The sequence below is a fragment of the Arthroderma uncinatum genome, assembly GCF_011692745.1.
Source record: "Arthroderma uncinatum strain CBS 119779 chromosome Unknown scaffold5, whole genome shotgun sequence".
Classification (NCBI taxonomy): domain Eukaryota; kingdom Fungi; phylum Ascomycota; class Eurotiomycetes; order Onygenales; family Arthrodermataceae; genus Arthroderma; species Arthroderma uncinatum.
Window position 1 is genome coordinate 557313 of NW_022983867.1, and position 23705 is coordinate 581017.

General features: G+C 48.9%; 9 protein-coding genes across 9 annotated transcripts; 6 read left to right on the forward strand and 3 right to left on the reverse strand.

Moving 5' to 3' along the window:
* Positions 1 to 1219: 1219 nt before the first annotated feature.
* Positions 1220 to 1874, forward strand: GIQ15_06558 (rheb small monomeric GTPase RhbA; the record flags this gene model as incomplete). The annotated part of the gene is made up of 3 exons (XM_033553975.1): positions 1220 to 1271; positions 1318 to 1586; positions 1635 to 1874. The coding sequence occupies 3 exons, from the start codon at positions 1220 to 1222 to the stop codon at positions 1872 to 1874; spliced, it is 561 nt and encodes a 186-aa protein (XP_033403490.1).
* An 853-nt stretch (positions 1875 to 2727) lies between these two features.
* GIQ15_06559 (seryl-tRNA synthetase) lies at positions 2728 to 4464 on the forward strand (the record flags this gene model as incomplete). The annotated part of the gene is made up of 6 exons (XM_033553976.1): positions 2728 to 2860; positions 2952 to 3022; positions 3075 to 3658; positions 3728 to 3818; positions 3864 to 4232; positions 4294 to 4464. 6 exons carry the CDS (start codon positions 2728 to 2730, stop codon positions 4462 to 4464), a joined length of 1419 nt encoding a protein of 472 aa, XP_033403491.1.
* Positions 4465 to 4896: 432 nt separating this feature from the next.
* GIQ15_06560 (D-3-phosphoglycerate dehydrogenase 2) lies at positions 4897 to 6702 on the forward strand (the record flags this gene model as incomplete). The annotated part of the gene is made up of 6 exons (XM_033553977.1): positions 4897 to 5210; positions 5368 to 5675; positions 5734 to 6366; positions 6422 to 6480; positions 6538 to 6619; positions 6674 to 6702. 6 exons carry the CDS (start codon positions 4897 to 4899, stop codon positions 6700 to 6702), a joined length of 1425 nt encoding a protein of 474 aa, XP_033403492.1.
* Positions 6703 to 7230: 528 nt separating this feature from the next.
* GIQ15_06561 (CMGC/CDK protein kinase) lies at positions 7231 to 9157 on the reverse strand (the record flags this gene model as incomplete). Its single annotated transcript, XM_033553978.1, has 8 exons — positions 7231 to 7508; positions 7551 to 7861; positions 7932 to 8147; positions 8217 to 8411; positions 8468 to 8709; positions 8768 to 8922; positions 8982 to 9078; positions 9137 to 9157. The coding sequence occupies 8 exons, from the start codon at positions 9155 to 9157 to the stop codon at positions 7231 to 7233; spliced, it is 1515 nt and encodes a 504-aa protein (XP_033403493.1).
* A 691-nt stretch (positions 9158 to 9848) lies between these two features.
* On the forward strand, positions 9849 to 10399 carry GIQ15_06562 (uncharacterized protein; the record flags this gene model as incomplete). The annotated part of the gene is made up of 3 exons (XM_033553979.1): positions 9849 to 10054; positions 10127 to 10244; positions 10334 to 10399. 3 exons carry the CDS (start codon positions 9849 to 9851, stop codon positions 10397 to 10399), a joined length of 390 nt encoding a protein of 129 aa, XP_033403494.1.
* A 503-nt stretch (positions 10400 to 10902) lies between these two features.
* Positions 10903 to 16020, reverse strand: GIQ15_06563 (P-type ATPase; the record flags this gene model as incomplete). The annotated part of the gene is made up of 20 exons (XM_033553980.1): positions 10903 to 11186; positions 11249 to 11397; positions 11459 to 11609; positions 11662 to 11707; positions 11765 to 11888; positions 11939 to 12171; positions 12224 to 12358; positions 12414 to 12496; positions 12651 to 12887; positions 12944 to 13100; positions 13156 to 13465; positions 13527 to 13637; positions 13693 to 13838; positions 13897 to 14246; positions 14305 to 14436; positions 14496 to 14562; positions 14618 to 14752; positions 14819 to 15778; positions 15841 to 15880; positions 15935 to 16020. The coding sequence occupies 20 exons, from the start codon at positions 16018 to 16020 to the stop codon at positions 10903 to 10905; spliced, it is 3936 nt and encodes a 1311-aa protein (XP_033403495.1).
* A 1415-nt stretch (positions 16021 to 17435) lies between these two features.
* GIQ15_06564 (uncharacterized protein) lies at positions 17436 to 18065 on the reverse strand (the record flags this gene model as incomplete). The annotated part of the gene is made up of 1 exon (XM_033553981.1): positions 17436 to 18065. The coding sequence occupies one exon, from the start codon at positions 18063 to 18065 to the stop codon at positions 17436 to 17438; it is 630 nt and encodes a 209-aa protein (XP_033403496.1).
* A 739-nt stretch (positions 18066 to 18804) lies between these two features.
* Positions 18805 to 19464, forward strand: GIQ15_06565 (uncharacterized protein; the record flags this gene model as incomplete). The annotated part of the gene is made up of 1 exon (XM_033553982.1): positions 18805 to 19464. One exon carries the CDS (start codon positions 18805 to 18807, stop codon positions 19462 to 19464), a length of 660 nt encoding a protein of 219 aa, XP_033403497.1.
* A 2425-nt stretch (positions 19465 to 21889) lies between these two features.
* On the forward strand, positions 21890 to 23435 carry GIQ15_06566 (nucleosome assembly protein; the record flags this gene model as incomplete). The annotated part of the gene is made up of 5 exons (XM_033553983.1): positions 21890 to 21933; positions 22002 to 22081; positions 22205 to 22930; positions 22992 to 23323; positions 23385 to 23435. 5 exons carry the CDS (start codon positions 21890 to 21892, stop codon positions 23433 to 23435), a joined length of 1233 nt encoding a protein of 410 aa, XP_033403498.1.
* Positions 23436 to 23705: the final 270 nt, after the last annotated feature.

Sequence of the window (23705 nt, forward strand, 5' to 3'; positions counted from 1 at the left end):
CGATGCACGGAGGAAGGGAGGTAACGGGCTGGTCGGCCGCCCGCCGCGCCGTGCGGATACGACAGATCACCTCGGCCGCCACCGACAGACAGACAAGCCTACAAGCCTACAACGATGACAAGTTACAAGCCTTCAACGATACAAGTTACAAGCCTACAACGAAGATTCAACGACGACTGAGGCGGTGGATCTGTTCTGGGCCGCTCAGCTGACTACGCCGATCCTTCGTGCATGGCTTCTAGAAGGCGACGGTGCTTAGCTGTGTAATTATCGCGACGGAGGACAGGCATCTCCATTGGGCCTGCAGGCTGTGCGATGTACGATGTATACGGGCGTGTGCAGCCTCGATCTGTCGGCATTGAGATCTCATCTGATCCGGGCACCTGGGAACCCGCCGAAGCAGGTTTTCCCTTCCACGCAACATGACGGGCGTAGACGGCACGCCAATCGCAGGCTTGGAGTTGGAGCAGACACGGAGCGACTTACAGCCAGCTTGACGGGCGTTTCAAGAGCTCCCTGGATCCCTGTGCGGGCTATTTCAAACTGGCCTGGCCGATAGATCACAGGCCGGCCCTCAGGATAGCAGCGCTTCGAAATGAGAGGCACGGCGGACGGACAGGGCGGCTGGAGAGGCCCAGGGCGCGGTATCACACGGCCGGGGCGAGTCTCAGGGCGGTTGCAGAGCAAACAGGGCGCTATTAATATATTCGACGAACTGCTTGACGGCCGAGTTTAGTGATGAAGGCCCAGACGCGGGTCTTTCACGTGGTACATACGGTATCCTACACAGGGATGCCATGGATGATGAGATGGATGGATGCTGCGATGGGTGAGATGCGATGCGATGGCGATGGACGATGAGACGGAAGAAGAAGGTGATATAGAACAAGAACATGAATACAAAGCGAATAAGAGAAGAGAATAAGAAGAGAGAAGAGAAACGTCATCAGGCAAGCTTCCAGGATCCTGGCTAGATCGCATCAAAAGCAAGCATAGAGGCCAGAGCAGCTCGCCGACGTACATATAGAGTAGTACCTCCTCCTCCGTACTTTGTCTCCTTGTATGATAACATCCGCCTCTTCTGCTCCTGATCCTTATATACGAGCAGAGTAGCTTGAATCCAACGGCCAAACCTTAACGAAAATATCTTCTCCTCTCTCTCTCTCTCTCACATCTACAATCACTCTCTACAATCACTCATCTACGGAGTACAGTTACAATGCCGGCTACGAAGCAACGAAAGGTCGCGATAGTGGGCAGCCGTGCCGTCGGTGAGTTCGTCCTCTCCCGGCCAGCGAGATAATACTGACAGATCAGGCAAATCCTCCCTCACAGTGCGCTTCGTCGAAGGCACCTTTGTCGAAAACTACTATCCCACCATCGAAAACACCTTCAATCGCACCATCAAGCACAAGGGACAGGACTACATCACCGAGATCGTCGACACTGCTGGCCAGGACGAATACAGCATCCTCAACTCGAAGCACTTCATCGGCATCCACGGCTACATGATCGTCTACTCCGTCGCCTCCAGACAGTCCTTTGAGATGGTCACCGTCATCCGCGACAAGATCCTCAACCACCTCGTGCGTCTATAACTCTACCTTCTACAGACCAATGCTAACAGCGTGTAGGGCCAGGATTGGGTTCCTCTCGTCCTCGTCGGGAATAAATGCGACCTCCCATCGGACGTGCGAACGGTGAGCGCGGAAGAAGGCAAGAAGCTGGCAGAGAGCTTCAACTGCGCCTGGGCCGAAGCCAGCGCCCGCAACGACACGAACGTCTCCTCCACCTTCGAGCTGATGATTGCTGAGATCGAAAAGTCCCAGACGCCCAGCGAGCCGGCGAATAACGGCAAGTGTATCGTCATGTAGTCACCTCGCTGTGTGCCAAAATGACGGCCTCGAACGATGAACAAACAGTAACGATTACGCTTCTCTTCCCTGTGCCCGCGAGTGAAACGACGAACTGCCTTATCCTAATAATAAATCCTTCCGGCTGGCTGTAATACGGTTATACCCTTTTGCTTCCTCTTCTCTTCTTCTCTTTTTCTCTTCTTTCTTTTCGCTGCTTCGTCTGTATCACTCTGGTCGGTCTGGCTCCTGGGTTTCTTCCTTTCCTTCTCCTGGCTGGGTTCTTTTCTTCCTTCTTTCTTCCTCTCTTCTCCTGGCTGGGCTTAATCTTTCCCTCTCTTCTGTTCTTCTACTGGGTTGGCGACTGACGCCGATGACGATGGGATGTATTCCTTATTATCTTTCCTTCTTCGTTTCCTGGGAGTATGGGTTGTTGATAGACCAGCGTTAGAACGGATTGGGGTCACTGTATGCTTATGCTTATGCTTATGCTCTTCTCATGCTGCTCCGTGTTATAACATAATACTAATGGACTGTCTTCCTTAATTGTATATGTATCTATAATCGTATATGTTATCTATCATTGTGTCTATAATCGTGTATAATCGTATATGAGTATGCACAGCCGCGGAACGCCACACCGAGTTACCCCTCCAGTTCTACATCTTCGTCTTTTGTGGCCATCGCAGATACACACGACACTACATAGCACTGCACATCTACTGCGCTCTCGGAGGTCAGTCTGCGTCTTCTCAAGTGGTTCGCGTGTCTCTTAACCGGTCTCCAGGTCGCCGTCAAGCACGCCGAGTCATCTCTGCTCATCCATCACCCCGCATCGAAAAAAAAGGACAAAAATTATACAGGGACCACGAAAATGCTCGACATCGCCGACCTCATACCCGAACGCGGTGGTGACCCGAAGAAGGTCAAGGAGAGTCAGAGACGACGGTTCGCGTCTGAAGATATCGTCGATGAAGTTGTGGCCTTGTACGAGGATGCCCGCCGGAGTAAGACTGTCTATCTCCCTCTTGTTCCATGGACGGGCAGCGCCAATGGCTGGACTGGATATAACTGACGGGTGTTTTCTTCATGTTTAAGCACGCTACGAGGCTACCCAGGTCGGATCGAAGATCAATGGCGTACAGAAGGAGATTGGCATGAAGAAGAGGGTTGGTAGAGATACATCTACGGTTGATGGGCCATGGCTAATCGGATGGATAGAATAAAGAAGATGCGACGGACCTGCTTCAGGAAAAAGCAAAGCTGGAACAAGAGAAGAAAGCTATCGAGGACCGGGCCGTGCAGTGCGAACAGCTTCGTGATCGCCGTCTGAAGACTATCGGGAACTACGTCGATGCCTCTGTCCCCATCGACAAGAACGAGGATAACAACACCGTCATCCGCACCTGGGCACCGCCAGACACCAAGGTAGAGAAGAAGGACTGTCTCTCTCACCACGAGGTCCTATACCGTCTCGATGGCTACGATCCGGAGCGAGGTGTGAAAATCGTCGGCCACAGAGGCTACTGTCTGACTGGATACGGCCTGTTCCTCAACCTGGCGCTGGTCAACTATGGACTCGAGTTCTTGTTCAATAAGGGATACAAGCCCAACCAGCCTCCTCACTTTATGCTGAGGCAGTACATGGCCAAGACCGCGCAGCTGGAGCAGTTCGACGAGGAGCTGTATAAGGTGACTGAGAGCGAGGACCCGAGCACGGATAAGTACTTGATCGCTACCTCGGAGCAGCCCTTGTCTGCACTGCACGATGGAGAGTGGATTCTAGAGAAGGAGCTTCCTATAAAGTAGGTTCATTCATTCGATTTTTTCTTTTTTTTTTTCGTTAGGTTGTTGTCGCTGACAGGCCGGTATAGATACGCTGGATACAGCACCTGCTACAGAAAGGAGGCCGGCGCACACGGTAAAGATGCATGGGGAATCTTCCGTGTCCATCAGTTCGAGAAGGTAAGTCTTGTACCTTACTACATCATACACTACTAACACGTCCAGATCGAACAATTCCTCATAACGAAGCCAGAGGACTCGTGGAAAGCGTTTGACGAAATGATCGATACCTCTGAAGAGTTCTACAAATCCCTCCGTATCCCTTACCAAGTCATCGCCATCGTCTCCGGCGCCCTCAACAACGCCGCGTCCAAGAAACTCGATCTGGAAGCCTGGTTCCCGTTCCAGGGCGAGTACAAGGAACTCGTCTCCTGCTCGAACTGCACGGACTACCAGACTCGCGAGCTGGATATACGGTTCGGATCGAAGAAGTTAACCGACGTCAAGAAGAACTACTGCCACGCTCTGAACGCCACGCTGTGTGCCACCGAGCGAGCCCTGTGCTGTATCCTCGAGAACTACCAGCAAGAAGATGTAGGCTGCCTTACCATATCATATTTTATACTTCCCCTTATCATATACTAAAAACTTCTAGGGCATCATCGTCCCCGAGGTCCTGCGCAAGTATATCCCCGGCAACCCCGAGTTCCTGCCGTACGTCAAGGAGCTGCCCAAGGACAGCACGTCGCAGAAAGTCAAGGCCAAGGGAGGCAAAGACGCGGGAAAGGCAGACGTGACCAAGGGAGTGCAGGACCTGAAGGTTTAGGCCGTCTCGTAGGCGAAAGACAATGATCAAGCACGACATCTATGGAAGTATTGTTAGTTGCATGAACTAGCGGTATATCCCTGCTCTTGGATAGCAGGGGGCGCCGAAGCCGGACGGAGTATATACGGCCAGCGCAAACACAACGTGAATGAAGACGACCATGAACATGTCTACAGCCGTATAAACGTAGCTAGAACTGCCTGAATAAAAGGAATAAACTGTTAAGACGCAGGTTTATAGAAAACATCCATATGGAAGCGAGTTTAGTCAGCGGGGCCTCGTTTGACTTCATATGGAGCAAAAAAAAAAGAGTCATGCAAAGACAACTCATTGTTAAGGGCGTAGATATATAAAGCCCTCGCCTCCGCTGTCTTGACCTTTTCCTCTTCTCATCCTCATCCTACTTTGATCCTCGCAGAAAGAGTATACACCATGGGCTCCCCTCCAAAAGACATCAGCGGTGCTGCCCGCAGCCTCTCAGACCAGGTCTCAACCAGCTTAAACCTCTCTGTCTCGCCGTCAGCAAACCGAGTATCTCCTCTGTCCAGCTTCGATGCCAGAGGCCGAAGGCAGGAATCCACTGGCTTCCCGCCAAAGCTGCTGAAGCCGTTCGCTACTCAGGATATCAAGGTGCTGTTGCTGGAGAATGTTAATATTACGGGACGCAGCATGCTGTCGGAGCAAGGATACCAGGTGGAATTCCTCAAGTCCTCGCTGCCAGAAGACCAATTGATTGAGAAGATCAGGTTGGTTTGCGTCCGATCCCTCTCTTTTTCTTCGGTTATACCGATATCTCTCTTTTTCTTCGTTTATACCGATCTGCCCCTCCCCCACTATCCTCCGATAGAGCCCAAGTGCCGGAGAATAATATTCGGAGAATTACGGCTGACCGTTAATATGCAGGGATGTACATGTCATTGGCATTCGATCCAAGACGAAACTCACGGAGAGAGTGCTTCGGGAGGCCCATAACCTGTTGGTCATCGGCTGTTTCTGTATCGGAACGAACCAGGTCGATCTCCAGTATGCTGCCAACCATGGTATTGCCGTGTTCAACTCCCCCTTCAGCAACTCTCGCAGTGTTGCCGAGCTGATGATTGCTGAAATCATCACTCTGGCCCGTCAGCTGGGTGACCGTTCCCTTGAAATGCACAATGGAACCTGGAACAAGCTCAGCAACAAGTGCTGGGAAGTCCGTGGGAAGGTTCTCGGTATGTATCTACGAATATCACTCTCCTCTAATAGTACTTGTTCTAACGATGTTCCTAGGTATCATTGGATACGGACACATTGGCTCCCAGCTTTCCGTTCTTGCAGAAGCCATGGGTATGACCGTCATTTACTACGATGTAGTTAACCTGATGGCGATGGGAACCGCCCGCCAGGTCCCCACGATGCAAGACCTGCTCCAAACAGCCGACTTCGTGACCCTCCACGTCCCCGAACTGCCAGAAACCAAAAACATGTTCTCTCACAAGCAGTTTGAACAGATGAAAGATGGCAGCTACCTGCTCAACGCCAGCCGCGGAAGCGTGGTTGACATCCCTGCCTTGGTCCAGGCCATGCGTACCGAGAAGATCGCCGGTGCCGCTCTAGACGTATACCCCAGCGAACCTGCAGGGAATGGAGACTATTACAACAAAAATCTCGCACCGTGGGCTGCTGACTTGCGGGGACTGAAGAATATAATCCTAACCCCGCATATTGGCGGTAGCACCGAGGAGGCGCAGAGTGCAATTGGAATCGAAGTCGGCCAGGCTCTGATAAGATATGTCAATGAGGGAACTACCCTGGGTGCCGTCAACATGCCTGAGGTAACTCTCAGGTCCCTGACGATCGATGAGCCTAACCATGCTAGAATTATCTTCATCCATAACAACGTTCCCGGTGTCCTGCGAAAAGGTATACATCTATATGCTTCGTCGTTTGCTATACCGATGCTAACATGTCACTTTAGTTAACGAAATTCTTGGTGATCACAACGTCGATAAACAGATGACCGACAGCCGAGGCGATGTATGTTGTCTCCCTCCGATGATGGGGTGTTTAATCAATTGCTAATGGTTATCTTAGGTCGCCTACCTGATGGCGGACGTTAGCAGCGTTGACTCTGATAACATCAAGGATCTATATGATCAACTAGAGGGACTCTCATGTATGTCTCCACAACATCCCTCTTTCTTGTCCAGAAAACTAACCACAAACTTAGCCCGTATCATGACTCGCATCCTTTTCTAAACAAAAAGCAGATATGCATAAACCAACAATAGAACGAAAAAGGGACATCCCCCTAACCCATTCATCTTAAATTTTGTTAATATTCTTTTTCCTCCTTTCACCACTTTCTTTAACAGCCTGCACACCTGGGATTTTCGGACCGGAGAATATTGGTAAATTGCTCGCAGTTGGGATAACGGATGATGACGACTCGTATGGTGTTATGTAGGTTTTCTTTATTTTTTTTTATTTTTTATTTTTTATTATTTATACTTAGCCATCTTCCATTCAACATTGCTATGGTCGGATTCAACGAATGTCCATAGACAAATTCAAAACAGAATCAAAAAGAAAGGAACAAAACTTCTCCTCCCGATGTTTTCCTGATATGCGCCAAAAGTTCATTTCTTCCTATCCCAGATCTGTAATATGGCAAGTAGTGAAAGGACGTTGATTCGTCTGTAGATGCTCGCTGAACTCCAGTTTCGTTTACCTGATGCAGTCCTCCGGATAAAACGCGTGAAGGACAGGCGGAAACAAAGCTGACAATTAGATCAAGAAAAGGTAAGGTGGGTCAAATATCGAAAACACAAAAGCCTGATTATCTGGTATTGATTTGGTGGTGGAATGAGTAGCAAAATGAAGTCGTTCGGTCCAAACGAGAATGTTAACGTCTATATAGATGATGAGGGAGCGCACCAGGATCACCAGTCCGGCTACGGTCCCTTGACTCTGGGCTCCGGCTTCGGCTGGGTCGCCAGTACCGATCTCTTGATACTGGATCGATATTATCCCTCCGCGGAGGTAACGTTCCATCTCCCCCTGATCTGTATCTGTCGTTACCGCCACCAACATAGTTGGGTACATACGAGTCTCTACCTCCATCACTGATACCTCCTCCACCTCGAGGCGGTGGCGGTCTATCGCGTCTTTGGTCTTGACCGGGCCCTCCGCCCCGACGAGGACCACCCTGCCACGGAGGATTAGCTGGAGCGGGAGGTTTGGGTGGTAAGTTTGCATCACGTTGCCATGCTGCGAGATGGCCATGTGGTTCGCCTGATGCTTTTCGTTTGTGACCATGAACTGGATCAGGTCCGCCACGGCTGTCATATGGCGGTCTGGAGGATGGGGGCATGTTACCTCCATAGCCAGAACGCGCTGCAATTGGGACTCGGCTTTTCTTTGGATCAGTTGTTGGTGGACGAGCAGAGCCGGAGGTCCATTCGCCATGAGCACCCATCCCTACCGACCCTCCCGCGGGTGCTGGGGGTAGTGCAGCCTTTTGGCCGCGGAATTTCCTTCTGTCGAGTTCATGGGAATCTTCAAATGACGGGATGTCGCCAGGACGAGCAGGTAGAGGGGGGGTAGTGAAGTATGGGTGTTTAAGTGCATCGATGGCATTTATTCTTTTGCGCCAATCGAGCCTCAGAAGTTCGGTTAGAAGAGAAATAGCGACGGGACCTTGGCTATAAATTGCATTTTAGTTTCCGACATGTCTCAATGAGTATATGTTACTTCTTCCAAGGCAGACTTACTCCTGGAAAACGGTTGCGAGAGTTGGGCGTTTGAAACCAAACGATCTGATTGGTTCGGCTCCTGGTAATGCGCTCCATCCTGGCATATTTTCTTCGGTGGGTGAGCCGACGAGATTGAAGATGAGTTGCGCTTGATTAAGGTCACTGCTTCCAGCAAGAATAGGTTTTCCTTTGAACATTTCACCGAACACACATCTGCATCAAAATTAGTATCCCAAATGTGCCGTTGATGTATAAAATGTTTCACTTACCCGGCTCCCCACAAATCGATGGCGGTAGTGTAGCGGCGTAGTTGGAGAAGAAGTTCAGGGGGCCGATACCATCGAGTGACAACCAGTGTCGTGTATTCCCTCTTCGCTTCTCCGCCTCCTTTACCAGCAACTGGTGGTGCTTCATCATAGGGTCGCGCAAGCCCAAAGTCAGCTATCTGAAGCACTCCTGCATTGTTAATCAACAGATTGGCAGCCTTCATATCCCTGTGCAAAATTCGATTCTTGAAACCGTCACGTTAGTAAAAGATAGATGCGTAAACCGAACAGCTGGCGTCGTACCTCGTGCAGATACTGGAGGCCCTTGAGTAGCTGTATCATGTAGCATTTTATCTGAGGTTCGGAAAACTGAACATCTGGGTTCTCTAGCAACCCGGACAAGTCGTGTTCCATATAAGGAGTCACCATGTACATTGAAGGTTTCTTTCGTCCTTCGCCTGTTGTAACAGTCAGACCCATGATTTCAGGCCGAAAGGTAGCTCGGAAGGTAACAAACCTCTGCTCCGTTCTACAGCCATTTCTTGAAGCTGTAGAATATTTGGGTGTGATAGGATTTTGAGAAGCTTGATCTCTCGTAAAGCCGTGATTGGGAACTGGACAGAAATGTATCAGTCGACGCAATTTGGTATTACCAGTTCCTTCAGAACTTACCCCGTCCTTCTCATTATGCATTAATATCTTTTTCAAGGCAACTAACGAGCCCGCTCGTTTTGACCTGGCTTTATAAACTTCACTTTTCGTGGGAGAAACTTGATCAGCAACGGAACCGTTGATTGCATCAGAAGCTGTAGACAATACCCGAACGTTCCTTCACCGAGCTTCCCTAAGAATTCAAATTCGCGAATGGAGGAACAGCCTTGGAAGCGCAAACGGCCGTCCTCATCGCGCTCCAGGGACCGTTTTGGCCTGGGCGATGAGCTTGACGCAAGCATCGCGGAGGCTCCCCAAGAACCGAGCTTGAATATTTATCCCCAATACTCGTCCGACCTTTTAAATAACCGTATTCACGTTCGTCTCGCGGATTCGGATATGGCGATCGATAGTTGGATGGATGCGCGCAACTCAAGCATGCGGAGTTGACGAACGGATGGGCCAGTGGTCTCCGGAATAGCGGTATCTGGTATTAGAGGGCCTATAGAAATAGCTCGAACCGTTGACCTCTCATCTAGTTGCGACCGCAGGGGATATGAAGCTCATCGGTAGAACAGTGAATTTCTACACGATAACGAAACGGATAAAGTTGATGCCACTGTGTGTAGTCGTGTGGTGGTGTCCGCTGTGTTTAACGTGAAAATATCGGACCCGGGGCGGTTTCTGCTGCTATTGAGTCAATGGGAACAATAAAGCACAATGGCAGCACTGCATGAAGGCCATTGAAAGCGAAATATCTCGGTCCTCTCCAGCTTCCCCAAAAGAGACAAATCGCGAACCTCGGCTCTTCTGTTTTTCCGGCGGCCGAAAGTTGACCGGAAAGAATGACGCCCAAAGAAACGAACGAACCGCCATCACCACCAACCACCGGAGCGTCGTCGCATCTTCTCAGCTCGGAGACCTGGTGGGACTGTTCAGGTATGTCGGACGCCATGCATTGGAGATGAACTGGGTTCTTTGAGCTGTCGCTAACCCTGTCTTGCGCTGTAGAAACGCCAAACGAAGCACCCCAACTATGCCTTCCACCAACCATTCGATTAAGGTGCCTCCGGGCCCGCCATTGTACAGATTCGCTGCCACTGCTCTTGGAGCTAGCATGTGGTTCTGGGTATGTCGGAGACACTTCTTAGCCGATAATGCTACGATAACCTCGAATTGGGCTGTTCAATATGTCTCTAACTGATATATCCGATTTAGTTGATGTACCGTGCTAAGAAAGACGGCCCTGTCCTCCTCGGCTGGAAGCACCCATGGGACCATTAAACTACTCGTCTCACGTTTTCTCGCATGTCATTTCGTTTATCGCAAAAAATACACCCGAGTCGAGATGTTAGAGGATATCACTCCACCTACGCGCGGGTACTGATCCATCAATTCTGGGGGATGCATCGTGAATCAGGCATAACTCCTGTGGATAGGATGCCCCATAACTCATGGAATATTTTACAGTTAATTGCGATAAACTCCTTGTATCATCAGGAAATCACACTTTCTGCGCCCCGCATGATGTATATATTTCATAGAAAGCATGTTCAACAGCCCTTTTTTTTTGCTATATCTCTGCTGAACCTAGTAGACTATACAAAATACACCGTATAACTATACATCATCGCAATCTATCGTACTCTATCAACATAATAAATGTTCACGGTATTGAAAACCCCAAAATCGGAAAGGAAACCCTCAAAATCAAAAAAGAAACTGGCCAGCGGCACCTATGTTATACGTGCAGATTAGCCATATTGTATATAAACTTCCAAAGGCCATCACCGCCCGCCTTCGAGCAGCACTTTATATCGTCGGCGTTGCTTTTTGGTATGGGGACGTATCCAACGATTCAGTTGACCGAGGCCGCGAGCTAGTTGCGGGAAGACGTGATTCTCACAAACCCATGCCGCTGCAAAACCACCCAATGCAAGAAGTAGAATCCAGCCCTTGAATTCGGGTGACATGTATGTCAACTGCATCAGCTTGTATAGCCATTTTGCAGGCTGGAAGAGCATATATGAGGAGAATAGGAAGATTATGATGATCGTGGCCACGAACGGGACTATTGAATTCAGGTCAGCTATCGCCAGTTGCTAGGGCCTATGGGGCGTGGATAGAACGTACCGTTTGAAGTCGCTGGCTTCCGGAACGGCCGACCTGCACTCAGGACTACGCCGGAAAACACATATTGGTAGCATGAAACTAGGAATAGTGCTGTGTTTTGAGAGTTTTTGATATTGGTCTCCTCGTGACTAATTTTTGGTGGAATATACCTAGTACTGTTAATACCGGATGCAGGAAACAGTGAAGAGGATATGGCTGGTGCAGACTTACCATTTAGGGATTTGGACTGTCTCATAGGCAACGGCCTGGATAAGTATACATATAGCAATCTGTCCTAAAAGAGGAGTTAAGACCTTCCGCGACACGAGGTTTGCAGTTGGCCTCTTGCGGCATAGGACTGAGCTTGGTCCGATCCATCCCACTAATCATGGTTAATTAAATTCCGCAGTAAATCTGAGCGCCTATAGACTTACTAAAGATAGCGACAGGTAATATTATCGCAAGGTCGATATAGAGGAACTATAACTTGTGGTTAGAACGGTGTGTTTTGAACAGTAGATAATTTTGAAGACTGACCTGGAAATCTCCTAAATTCGAAGCAGTTGCGTAGAGGAAGCTAACGGAGGTAAATTGAATGGCCGAGTAAATACTCATATATTTGAAACAGCAGAAGCTTGTAACTAGTGCCGCTCTTCCTTCTCTATATCTCTATTAGCAACGAAGGGGCTGGGTGGGAGCCTAGTGACATACCTGATAAGTTTTGGAACACATGAGATATCGAATACTCTGCTCGTAAATGGTGCAGCGACTGACGCCTCTGCTTCCGAAAGCGAGATACCCACGTCTGCAGCTTTCAGGGCGCCGCAGTCATTTGCCCCATCACCGCAGAATCCACAGTCATAGTCGAGAGATTGTAGCTTTTCAACCAGCTCGTGCTTCTCATCAGGGGACATTCGAGCAAAGACTTGGCCGCGGACGAGCATCTATTTCATGTTAGAGAACTTGCATTTACGGATTCTTGGGGATAGCTCCTACCTTATTAAGCACCTCTTCAGAGCCATAGTCGACCACCCAGCGGAATACATCTCCAGTTACCGCAATGGCGTAGTTGGGTTTATTGTAATGGTGATATGGAACAGAAACATCGGCTCCAGAGCTATGAGGAAGTGGCTGTGAAAGTTAGAGATTGGACAAAAGAAGTTTCTATAGATGTAACTTAGCTTACCGTCAAGGTATGTTCATCGAGTTGATGGTCTTGGTTATCAATGCTCTGCCAGCAAAGGCGAGAATTTGGATCGGACGAATCCCCTGGTTACACGTTAGCATATGAACCACACCATGGACAATATATTGGGAATTAACTTGCCTTCCACAAAGTAGGGAACGAAACACGGAGCGGAGCCGTCAACAAAACCGCATTCCCGGGCAACGCTGACAGCAGTCAATATATTATCACCGGTACACATCACATTACGGATACCGGCTTCATGTAGTTCGGTAATGACCTCCTTAGATGTAGGTTTAAGCTTGTTTTCAAAGATGATAAAACCAATGAACTCGAGATCCGTTTCGGCGTCTGCTCGGTTCATCGAAAAGATGTCTCGGAGGGAAAATTTTGGGATATGTTTTGTTGCGCAGGCGATGACTCGGAAGCCGCGGTGGGTATAGTAGTTAAGTAGCTCTGAGAAATCAGGTGGTACTAAAATAGGGGGTTAGTAAGGTGAGAAAATGGTTGAATAAGAGTTAAAAACTCACAGCTTTTAGAATTGCATATATCCTTCATACACTCCGGAGCGCCTTTGACAAAAATGTCAACACCATCACTTCCAGGTTGCCGAACAACGACACTCGATCGACGTAGTTGAGATACGAATTCGAAAATACGAAGGATGGATAGCTCGGTGATATCGTCCTGCCACCACAAAGTTAGACTAGGATGGAGAATATCGGATAGACATATGGCTTACATTTGTCAGATCAGTGTCACCGGGGGGAGCAAAATTTAGCGAAGATCTCGCAACAGACGGAGAAATATGTTCATAATCCTCGTATACTTCGGCAGTGTTGTGGCTGCCTTCTTCGTAGGACCAATTCGTGAATTCGAACATCTTGACATCGAGAGGGTCACCTATTAGCTCTCCATCTACCATCCTTAGCGAATGGCATGTTGCCATGGTGTAGAGAATAGCCGTGTTAGGCCCATAGTCCTGTGTAGGATCTCGCTCGGCCCGCAGTTGGGGTAGAATACACGGTGCTTCCGTTAAGAGGTCGCTAAATCTATACTCAATGAAAGATTAACTATCTGCCAATAAGGATCTAGATTGGACAGACTTCCTACCTCTGGTCTCTTTGGTGACTTAATCTAACTCCAAGGACATCGAGGCCGTCTTCGGTTAATGTTCCGGTTTTGTCGAAGCAGACAACGTCAAGCTTCCCAGCAACGTTAACCCTTCGAATATGTTAGCACTTGAAACAGTTAAAGCATCGTCTGGGTCTTGTCATACCTTTGTGGGCTGATACAGAAGATCTGCTGTGATTTAAGCCTTGATATGGCGAAGTTGATACCAATGGTCAGTGTCGCTGGTAGGGCGGGTGGCACAACGATGGTGATAAGGTCTAGTGCCCTAACGATAATCGTATGCCAAACGATCTGAAGCAAACATGTTAGGATCAGATACTGCCGTAAAACAGGAAGGTGATAAGCTTACCCCTAGACGAATAAAATTCACAAAGGATACAATAAACCCAATAACAGCAATAGCAGCCATCACAGAAATATAGCGGAAGGAATCCTGATAGAATTTGAAACCAGATGGCTTGGGGAACAGCATTGATCGAACAAGTGCACCCTTTGTAGTATTGAAGCCTGTTCGCACAACCATGGCTAGAGCAGCTGCTTCATCATCGGCGGGATCCTGTGGTCTTCGGGCGCGAATGAGCTTTGTACCACAAAATAAGAAATGCCTGGCCACACTCGGGTCAACAGATGTTGCCGCTAGATTTAATTGGGCAAGAGAGTGATCTGTAACAGGGAACTTTGAGACTGGGACAGATTCGCCTGTTGTGGACCGTTAGATGTAATTACACGAATAAGCGTTGAGCGATAGGGGCCAAACCTGTTAGCATGCTCTCATTCACAATACAATCTCCAGAGAGTAGGAGGCAATCGCAAGGAATCTGAGACAGAGAGGGATCAGAAACTTCAAATACGTCGCCAGGTATGAGCTCTGTTGAGGGTACGGTTGTCCCTATATACGTCGGTTAATGCTAGATATAAATACTTGACGTCTTCAGGGAGAAAACTTACAAAATCCGCTTCTCAGAACTCGAATCTCACACTCGAAATGCGCAATCTCACGTAGTCGACGCATGGTCTACGTAGTCAGCCTTGTATATATCTTTTAGTAGCCACGGGGTGTAGTAACCTACCGATCTAGTCTCAATAGCAGTTGCAGTGATGCTAAAAACGGAAATAAAGAATATACAAGTAGCATAATAGTAGTATTCATCCATTGACCAGAGAGTTAAACTGGCAATTTGGAAGATATAGAACGGATGAAATGCCTACAAAGTAATTAGTAGATGGAATTTCTTTCATACGACAAAATCGCACTCAGGGAAGAAGCTCACCTCATCAACCAATATTTGGGGGATAGTCTTGGCTTGGATATCAATAATATTTGCGCCAAAGACTTGCTCGCGACTCTCCCTCTCGTCCGCATCTAAACCGCGTCGTAACAACTTCACATCCGCCCATGCTGGATCTGCCCAGGTTCCGCTGATACGAAACTTGTCTTGTACCGGTTGGTAGTAGAAGCGGACATAATGATAGTCCAGATATCGAAGATTCGGCATCATAGGGTCATCGTCGTACTCATAGTTGGCTGCTGCGCCTTCTTTGTTTGTGCGCCCGAAGACGGTGGATAACTGGCGTCCATACGACTGGTTCTGAACATCCTGTATGGTGAATTGGCCCCATTGATTTTCAATAGCTACCCATTGGCATTTATATAGCGGTGTCGGAGTGCCTATTAGCGAAACTCGCCACCGCGGCACCCATCTAAATAGCAGATAACCCAAGCCGCAAGAGAGAATGCAGATAGCGAGATAGGCCGCCAAACCGGTCACACTGGTTGAAAACCCGGCTATAGCAGCAGTCAGATCTTCGGAGGCAATGTATATCTTCTGACTGACTATGCCATCGGACGACTTTCCGCGTGGATGGTCAGTGGATGAGGCACGGCGCCAGAGTAAGGGGTCTTCAGCGGAGTCGTGCGAGGGAGTCAGACCGAAGTAGCTAGACGGGCGGAAGGAGATCTCAGCATCAGCTTCCTGGTCTTCACCATGATCTCGATCTCGATCGCGGTCATGGTCTTCGTGCTCGTCGGATGGGATGCGATGGACGTGCAGGTCACCGTTCTCAAGCTCAGGCTCGATGATCGCCTCCTCGTCGCGGTCATCTGGCCAGACGAGGGATCCATTGTTTTCCTGAAAGTAGGTAAAGCTGACGTTTGATTCGCGGCGAGAACGGCGGCGGACGAATGATGCGACGCTGGAGGGTATGCTTTCTGATATAGGTCCGGCATAAACCTTGTGCTGTTGTTAGTCGTCATATCTCTTTTCCTTTCGGGGAGTAGGGATAGTGAGCTCACCTCATCCTGTGCCATCTCTACGTCCGAGAGGAGGCTGGTTCTATAAACAATTAGTCCATGCTACGATCTCTAGCCAGGGGAATGCATATAGTACCTGCTCCGCATGAAGCTGTTGCGGTAGATGCTCCGCGGCTGGGGCCCGTCATGGCGGTCCTCGCCGTTAGTGTGCTCGTCATCCATTTGGGGCAGCACGAAAGAATATGTTGCATTCTCACGGGCCGAACTAGATGTCCCTAGATGCTATAGATGCGGCTCGAGGAAGTAAACAGAGCTTCCAAGCTTCGAACTTCCTTCGAGCCATGGAAGATCGCTGAGTCACGGGGTCGCGGATCTTATCACCACGTGATGCGGGCTCCTGATAAGCATCTCGGCTGCAGCGGTTATCGGAACGGCGGAGTTATTATTCCGGAGCTGCGATCCGCGCCTAGCCAGATATTGTAAGTGTAGCTTGGTTAGCTCTTACTGTCTATTGTCTATTGTCCGTTTGTTAGATATAGAATATCCGTAGAAAGGTAAAGCAATAATACCGTTTAAAGGTACTACTTAAGCAACGGTGGACGAACGTTATTTCGGCAGGGCGGAACAACCATTATCCGATGCTCTCTGTCGGGAGATCTTCCCGCTCGAATTCTCTTGTCAAGACGACACCTCATCTGTCTGTCATACATCATGAATTCGTGGGCTATCCTGACTCGTAGCGATAGCAAATGAACGTTGTTTGTGGCATATAAACCCCCTGACGGTGTTGCCCATAGCTCAAGAAGGAACTCAGAGCCGAACCTCCACTCAACTCGGTTACCTCGATCAATAACGCCTCGAGATTCTACAGGCTGCAGCAGGGGTTTATAGTTCTTTGACAGGTTGAACATACTGCAGCTACTACACAAAGAGATTTCTTCTCATCAGCAGGACAACTTCGTTATAGTTCATAGAACAATACAAAAGAACTAGAAGTCTTATCGCCGTTGGAGGCTGTTATCGTCAAAACCTCCCACCATAGAAGTCGGCAGCTATCGGGCTGTGCTATGTACGGTGGCCAGACCACCTGAGATATTCTTATGTCGTGCTTCCGCAGGTAGGGATCATGGATGCACCGTGCCACTGACGTCGCTTGAGCTCTTTAGCAAGCTTTCGGGCTTACTTCGGGATATGTAGGCGACCACCGGACGGTAAACAGATGCGTGTCCTTCGATAAAATAACGGTTTAAAAGTCTAAGTCCCTGTCAAAGGCTGCTAGACGAAAGCTCATTCCGCAGTTCCCCCCCCCTCCTCCCCCCGCGCCGATCAGCGGGACAGTCCCGTAGTCTTTTGTCGGGTTTTTTTAATTACCGCTTATATCGTGAAGATAGAAAAGCCGAATATGAAGGATGGTAAAGATAATATTAGAATAACTGCCCCGAAATGCTCATTTATACTGATTAACTATGTAGATACTGAAGCGAACGAACGGGTGTAAAGGACGAAGAAGCCAAAAAAAAAGACAATATAGAAGCGGATTTAGTGCATGAAGAAATATAAGACGGGGTTAAAATTAAATATAGGTATGAAAAAAACAGCAATTCGTAAATTCATTCAGTTCGAACATTTGCTAGGTTTCAAGGGTCCATGTGTTTCTTCGCCTCCCTAGCCAATGCAACAGTTCCTAATGCTTCTGCAACGAGATGAGCTACATGATGGTGGTCATCTCCTAGTAACTCCCGACCCAAAGCATATGCACCTGCAACCTGCTCTATCATGCGGCGCGTATGGCCGCCTTCATTGGAATGGCTGTGAGACCTAGAGCGGGATCTAGAGTGGGAGTGGGAGTGAGAACTTCTATGTCTGTGGCTGTGTCGTTGGGAAGAGTCGCTATCCGAGTCGTACGTCGAGGCATCAGTCTCCTGCCTCTGAGTTGACGATATCGCAATCTGGTTCCTACTCAGATCTGTAGAGGTTGACTGCATCTGGGTCTGTTGGGTGACTATGTCACTCTCGCCAGAATGGTGGTGTGTTGTAGTTTCTTCACGACGGTGATGTTTATAGAATCCGCCTTTGTCGCGCCTTAATAGCTCGTAAGCGCCGACTGCCGTGGCTGCTCCAATGGCGGCTTTGATAAGATGCGCGTTACGCTCTTCATGGTCGTCTCGGTCCTCGACACTTCGGATCAGCTCGTGGGCGGCGACAACGGCTCCGCCAGCTCCAACGGCTGTACCAACGTGAGACTTGATGCTTGAGTTCTCAGCCATATTGCAAAAAGGCGTAATGAAGTGGTGGTAGTGGTAATAGGCAAGAGTTGTGGATCAAGTATATGGCCTGATCAGGTAGAGTTTTCTTAAAATTTGTAAAGGTTGTATGAGGAGATGTCTTGTTGATGTGTAGGATGATGATGAGGATGATGTCTTAACGTATGGATGACGAGGCCGAGAAGGCCAATTTATACCATCCCATCATGGATAATACTGATTTCCGCACCTCCATTTGCGTCATCGTCTTCGGTCTCCCGAAGGTCAGGCGATAGTCGGAAATATCCGCGCCCCAATTCTCGCTTCAAGCCAGAAGATATGAGTTGGTATAGCCTTGTCGGACAGTTCAGGTTCTGAAATCACATGGATGAGAAGGTTGAAAGCAGTCTAGAACAGCCGCAGGCGTGAATGTGCAGGGATAGGTCGAATAGTCGTGCCTGTGCAGTGACACGAATGAGGCACTCCACTCCCGACAATTGAAAGTATAGCTTAATTTCTGCGCCGGAAGCGAAAAGAGCATGATCATGCCCCCAAAAAAAAGAAAGCAAAACGCGAGAATTCGCCGGCCGGCCAAGCCTGGATTCTACAGGGGTTAGCAGCTGTCATAGGCGAGAATCGGTTTGCTGGCGAATATAAAACGTACCGGCTCGGCAGACGCATTATCTACTGCTGTTCGTCATATTTTGTATACAGAAGTGAACATACAGCTCCGCCTGATACCGACTTGAGCATTTACCAAGCTATGTCTAAACTCCTCAATCTCATTCGCCCGGCACACATCACCCTCAGTGATCCGGGAAACCTCCTCCAATCTATCGTCGAGTACGGCGAGGACCCGTGGTTTCGGTTCCGCGGCTTCAACAACAGCGGTCACCACGGCCACCGTGATCGCGGTGGCGCTAACCACGATACCCATCTCATTTCTACCGCACCTTCACCACGATTCGATGTCCTGGTGCTGGATAACATGTTCTTCCTCGAAGGCGAATTTCCAGGAATCGACAAGGAGGCACTTGATCTGGAAATCATCGAGCCTCGAACCCTTGTAGTCCGAGCCGACATACAACCCACTGACATGCGTCGGGAATGGGGCTTGGATCTCGAGAGGAATGATACCGAAGAAAATCAAGCAGAGGAAGATCTGGCTCCTCCACCTGAAGGGGATATCGAGTCCCAGACCACCAACAGACAACCAAAAGATGTGGATCATAAGGCTAAGAAGCCTTTAATATGGGTGGGAGAACGGGCAACCGGATCGTTACAGAGATCTTTCACATTCCCGACCAAGATGGATTTCAGCACCCTGAGAGCACGGTACGCGAACGGGCTGCTGAAGATCATGGTGTGTCGGGACGCTGGCCATGAGGAACAAAAGCGGCAGAAGGCTTTTATTGAGGGTTAATAATCACACCTGGGTATTTCATCACCATAATCCGGTCCATCGTGTGGATCTCTCTAATTCAATTTGCGTCGGGAATCTCTTTATATGTACGAAGTAATGAAAGCCGTGTCATAATTTTATGTCCTTTATAAAGACGGGTAGCCATAGGTTGCCTCCATCCTCTCAAAAGACATCTCCATTCTTGTAGTAGCAGCTAGTATAGGCTGACTATAGAGTAGTTAGTCTCTCGGTGTTTTGAATTATCCTATCCTATAGATTACTCACAACTTGGTGTCTATTGGTTCAATCACTTGAGATAGTTGTTGTAACGGTCTGAACCTCAACGAAATTAATTTTCCATCCGGTTTATAGCTATAGGAAGAGAGTTAGTAGATAATATTTAGTAATATGGAGGAATATCATTACGTGACTTGAAGACGTGAGATTTGGTGGATGAAGAGAAGCGCGAGGATGACGGCGACTGCTATAAGGAGTCGAAATGTTTTTGGATCGCTGCAGTATAGTAAGGTATCCCGCAGCAATAGTCGTGCCATTGGTGAAATCCAGCATATTGTATCAAAAACGTCTTCAAAGCATGTGTGTTTGGGGCTGGACAAGCGGCGATCTTGGAGCAGCCCCAGGGCCGTCATACCGAAGGCTGCCTCTAAAGCATATAGCCTTTCCCCGTCTTCCTTGGTGGGCGCCTTATGCGTTTGTGAGGTATTCCATTAGCCTCCCTGTAGGCCTGTTTTTCTCCTCTAGAGTCTCATTTGGTAATGGAACATATTCTAGAGAGATCTAGGCATAGATATGGCGTATATGACAGTTGTGATCACGGTGAGGTCCGTGTGTACATCTTTCTTTGAGGTTAATCCAGTTCCCATGGAATAGATTTTTTGATGAGAGGAGGCACAAGTAGTGGATATGGCCTCCTATGATATCATGTCGGAGATGGATCCTTCCCATCATGCCAGCAATTTTGTTGGTCAAATGCTACCATTGGACAGCTGGATGTCTGGTGAGTAGCGGGTATCTTGTTGAGGATACACCCGGTGCATCCATTGGATAGCTGCGCGGTAAACTTGTACAGCTGGTCTGCACTGATCGTACTGGTGTTAGTGTTAAGGGTGTCTCGGCTCCAAAGGGATCTCCTTAGCGATTAGGGTAACCAGCAGGTCGTCAAGTAAGATATAGATGGTTCGGCAGTCCCTTGGAGGGTAGACCCATCATCATAGCAATAACGATACTTTGATCGTTTAAGTCTGGCCTAGCCAGAGCAAGTACAACGAGCTGAGCTAGTTCTACTTGCTCTACCTAGCATTATGTCACCCACACTTGCTACATATAAAGACTCCAACTGCCTTTCTGTGGCTTTAAACAAGAGTATCCAGGTTACTTGTGTCCATAACATTCAACATGGAGCAAGAAGTGCAACATAAGTAGAGAAACAAGTAGAAACAAGTGAGAATGAAGTTGACCATTTATGCGGGGTTCGGCCTAGTCCGAGCGGATAAACTTATATTCCGGGTCGTGATATACAAAATATAGGTATGATCCTCTATTACGAGGACCATACTAGGAGGAACAACATGACAACCAGCGTTATAGAGGTCAAGAAGATGAGAAAAGCGAGAGAGACGTGATAGGCTTGCTAGCCTACTAAATACGACTTCTATACCAAGGTAAATACCCTTACTAATGATATATGACCCTTTACGCACGGGTAACATGGCTGAGATCTCGACAACTCCACCGCCGCTCAACACTTTACTTTAGTTAGCGATGGAGGAATTTGGATGGACTCTTCCCGGCCTGCCAGGCCCACTGGTTCCACCGCGACTAACTGGCCACGCAATAAAGAATGGTGGTGGCAGAGAGAATTCAGGGGTTCTAGACAACGGCCAACTTCTTCCTTCCATAGCGTGGATGTGATGGTAGGATACAAAAACGGCTTACCTGCATCGTCTGTACTCTGGAATGCGTGATATCGCACAGTAACTGTTATATAGGGCTTAGCATGGTGCGACGCCGTATCTCATTCATCCATGTCCTGACGAGTACAGATGACAGACGAAGACGATGATACCAGCAGCCTGTAGCACTGGACGTAGATGCATCTGTATAAACGGTGCAGACAGCAGCGTATCTCTTCATCATCTCTTCACCGTCATCTTCATCTTCTTCTATCTCTTCATCATCTCTTTCTCATCATCATCTTCTTCTCTTTATCATCATCTCTTCATCATCATCTCTTCATCTCTATTTATCATCATCCATGCCAAGCCTCTTGCCCGATCCGTGATAGTCACCACGCCAAAGTAGCCCACCAAAGTAAATCTTCTGATAGCCTTCAACGCTGAAAAATACACCACCACCACCCTCACTCCTCACCACCACACAACCCTCCATCGCCCGTCTCAAGCCCGCTCTCTCTGCTGCTCTCACGATGTCCGAACCGATCAGAAGCAAGAAGCCGGAGGTGACTGCCCCGTAAGTGCTGCCGGCCTTCCAGCCGCCGCCCGTTGATACCTGACGGCCTGACTGACCGTTCTTTGTAGGACCCCTCAGAACACGCCTGCGAACAATGCCCCTATTTCCTCCCACGCCCAGCAACCTGGCATCGCCAGCATTAAAGAGGGTGCGTATCACGCTGCCGTACTCGTGCAGCCCTTTTCTTGAGCCTCTCTTATTCTCCTTCCTCTGTTTTTCTTTTCTTTGTTGTTGCATATATCAGATGTAGCAGCGCTAATACCCCGTATAGAGGACCTCGACCGGGTGGCCGCTGCCTCCCTCTTCGCGCAGAACCCCAAGCTCGTCTCCATGATCCAGGGAAAGCTTGGATCCATCATCGGTCGCTCGTCCGGCTACATCGAATCCCTCCCTGCCTCTGTTCGCCGCCGTGTCGCCGGCCTCAAGGGCATCCAGACCGAACACGCCAAGCTCGAAGCCGCCTTCCAGGAAGAAGTCCTAGAGCTCGAGAAGAAGTACTTTGCCAAATATACCCCACTCTACCAGCGTCGCGCGGCCATCGTCGTCGGCAAGGCCGAGCCCACCGATGCAGAGGTCGAGGCCGGCAAGCGTGACGAGGAGGACGAGGAAGATGACGAGAAGAAGGAGAACGAGGAGAAGCAGCTCCCCGTTGAGTCCGAAGAGACACCTGCTTCTGGTATCCCAGAGTTCTGGCTGTCCTCCATGAAGAACCAGATCTCGCTCGCCGAGCTGATCACCGACAGAGACGAGGGTGCCCTCAAGGAGCTAACGGATATACGCATGGAGTATCTCGACCGTCCTGGCTTCCGACTTATCTTTGAGTTTGCCGAGAACGAGTTCTTCACCAACAAAACCATCGCCAAGAGTTATTACTATCAAGAGGAGAACGGCTATGGTGGAGACTTCATCTACGACCATGCTGAAGGCGAGAAGATTGATTGGAAGGAGGGCAAGGACCTGACTGTCCGGATAGAGAGCAAGAAGCAGCGTAACAAGAGTAAGCCATCCCGTCGTCGTTAGCCTTGTCTCACCCTTAACCCTACTAATGCTTGCTACAGCCACCAAACAAACCCGCGTCGTCAAAGTGACCGTCCCCACCGAATCATTCTTCAACTTCTTCTCCCCACCCAAACCCCCACAAGAAGACGACGATGACGTTGCCTCTGACATTGAGGAGCGTCTCGAACTTGACTACCAGCTCGGTGAAGACATCAAGGAGAAGCTCATCCCCCGCGCCATCGACTGGTTCACTGGCGAGGCCCTACAGTACGAAGAGCTTGACGACACGTTCGAAGGCGAGTTCGAGGACGATGACGAAGATGATGACGAGGACGACGATGATGAAGAAGACGAGAGGAGGGGTGATGATGATGAAGACTCTGATGAAGAAGTATGCATCCGCTCTCCAGCCCTATACTAACGGCAGTTTGCTAACCATAACAACTCTACAGGATGACGGTTCAAAGCCCAAGAAGGAAGCTACTGAATGCAAACAAAGCTAAAAAACGCGACGAAAACAAATTGACCAAAAAGAAAGAAATATGTTGATTTAAAAGAAAGATATCATCTGAACTGAACCAAAAAAAAGAACCAAAAAAAACTATCTTATCTACCTACCTTCAAACAATATGATGTCCCTCAACCACCCTACCCATCCTGCGTTCCCTTCTATTCCTCCTCCCCATCCCATCCCATTCCACCCCCTATCCGTCGATGAAATGCTGCATTTGAATTCTTTACTCCCACGCCACTACACTAATCCAATTCATTTT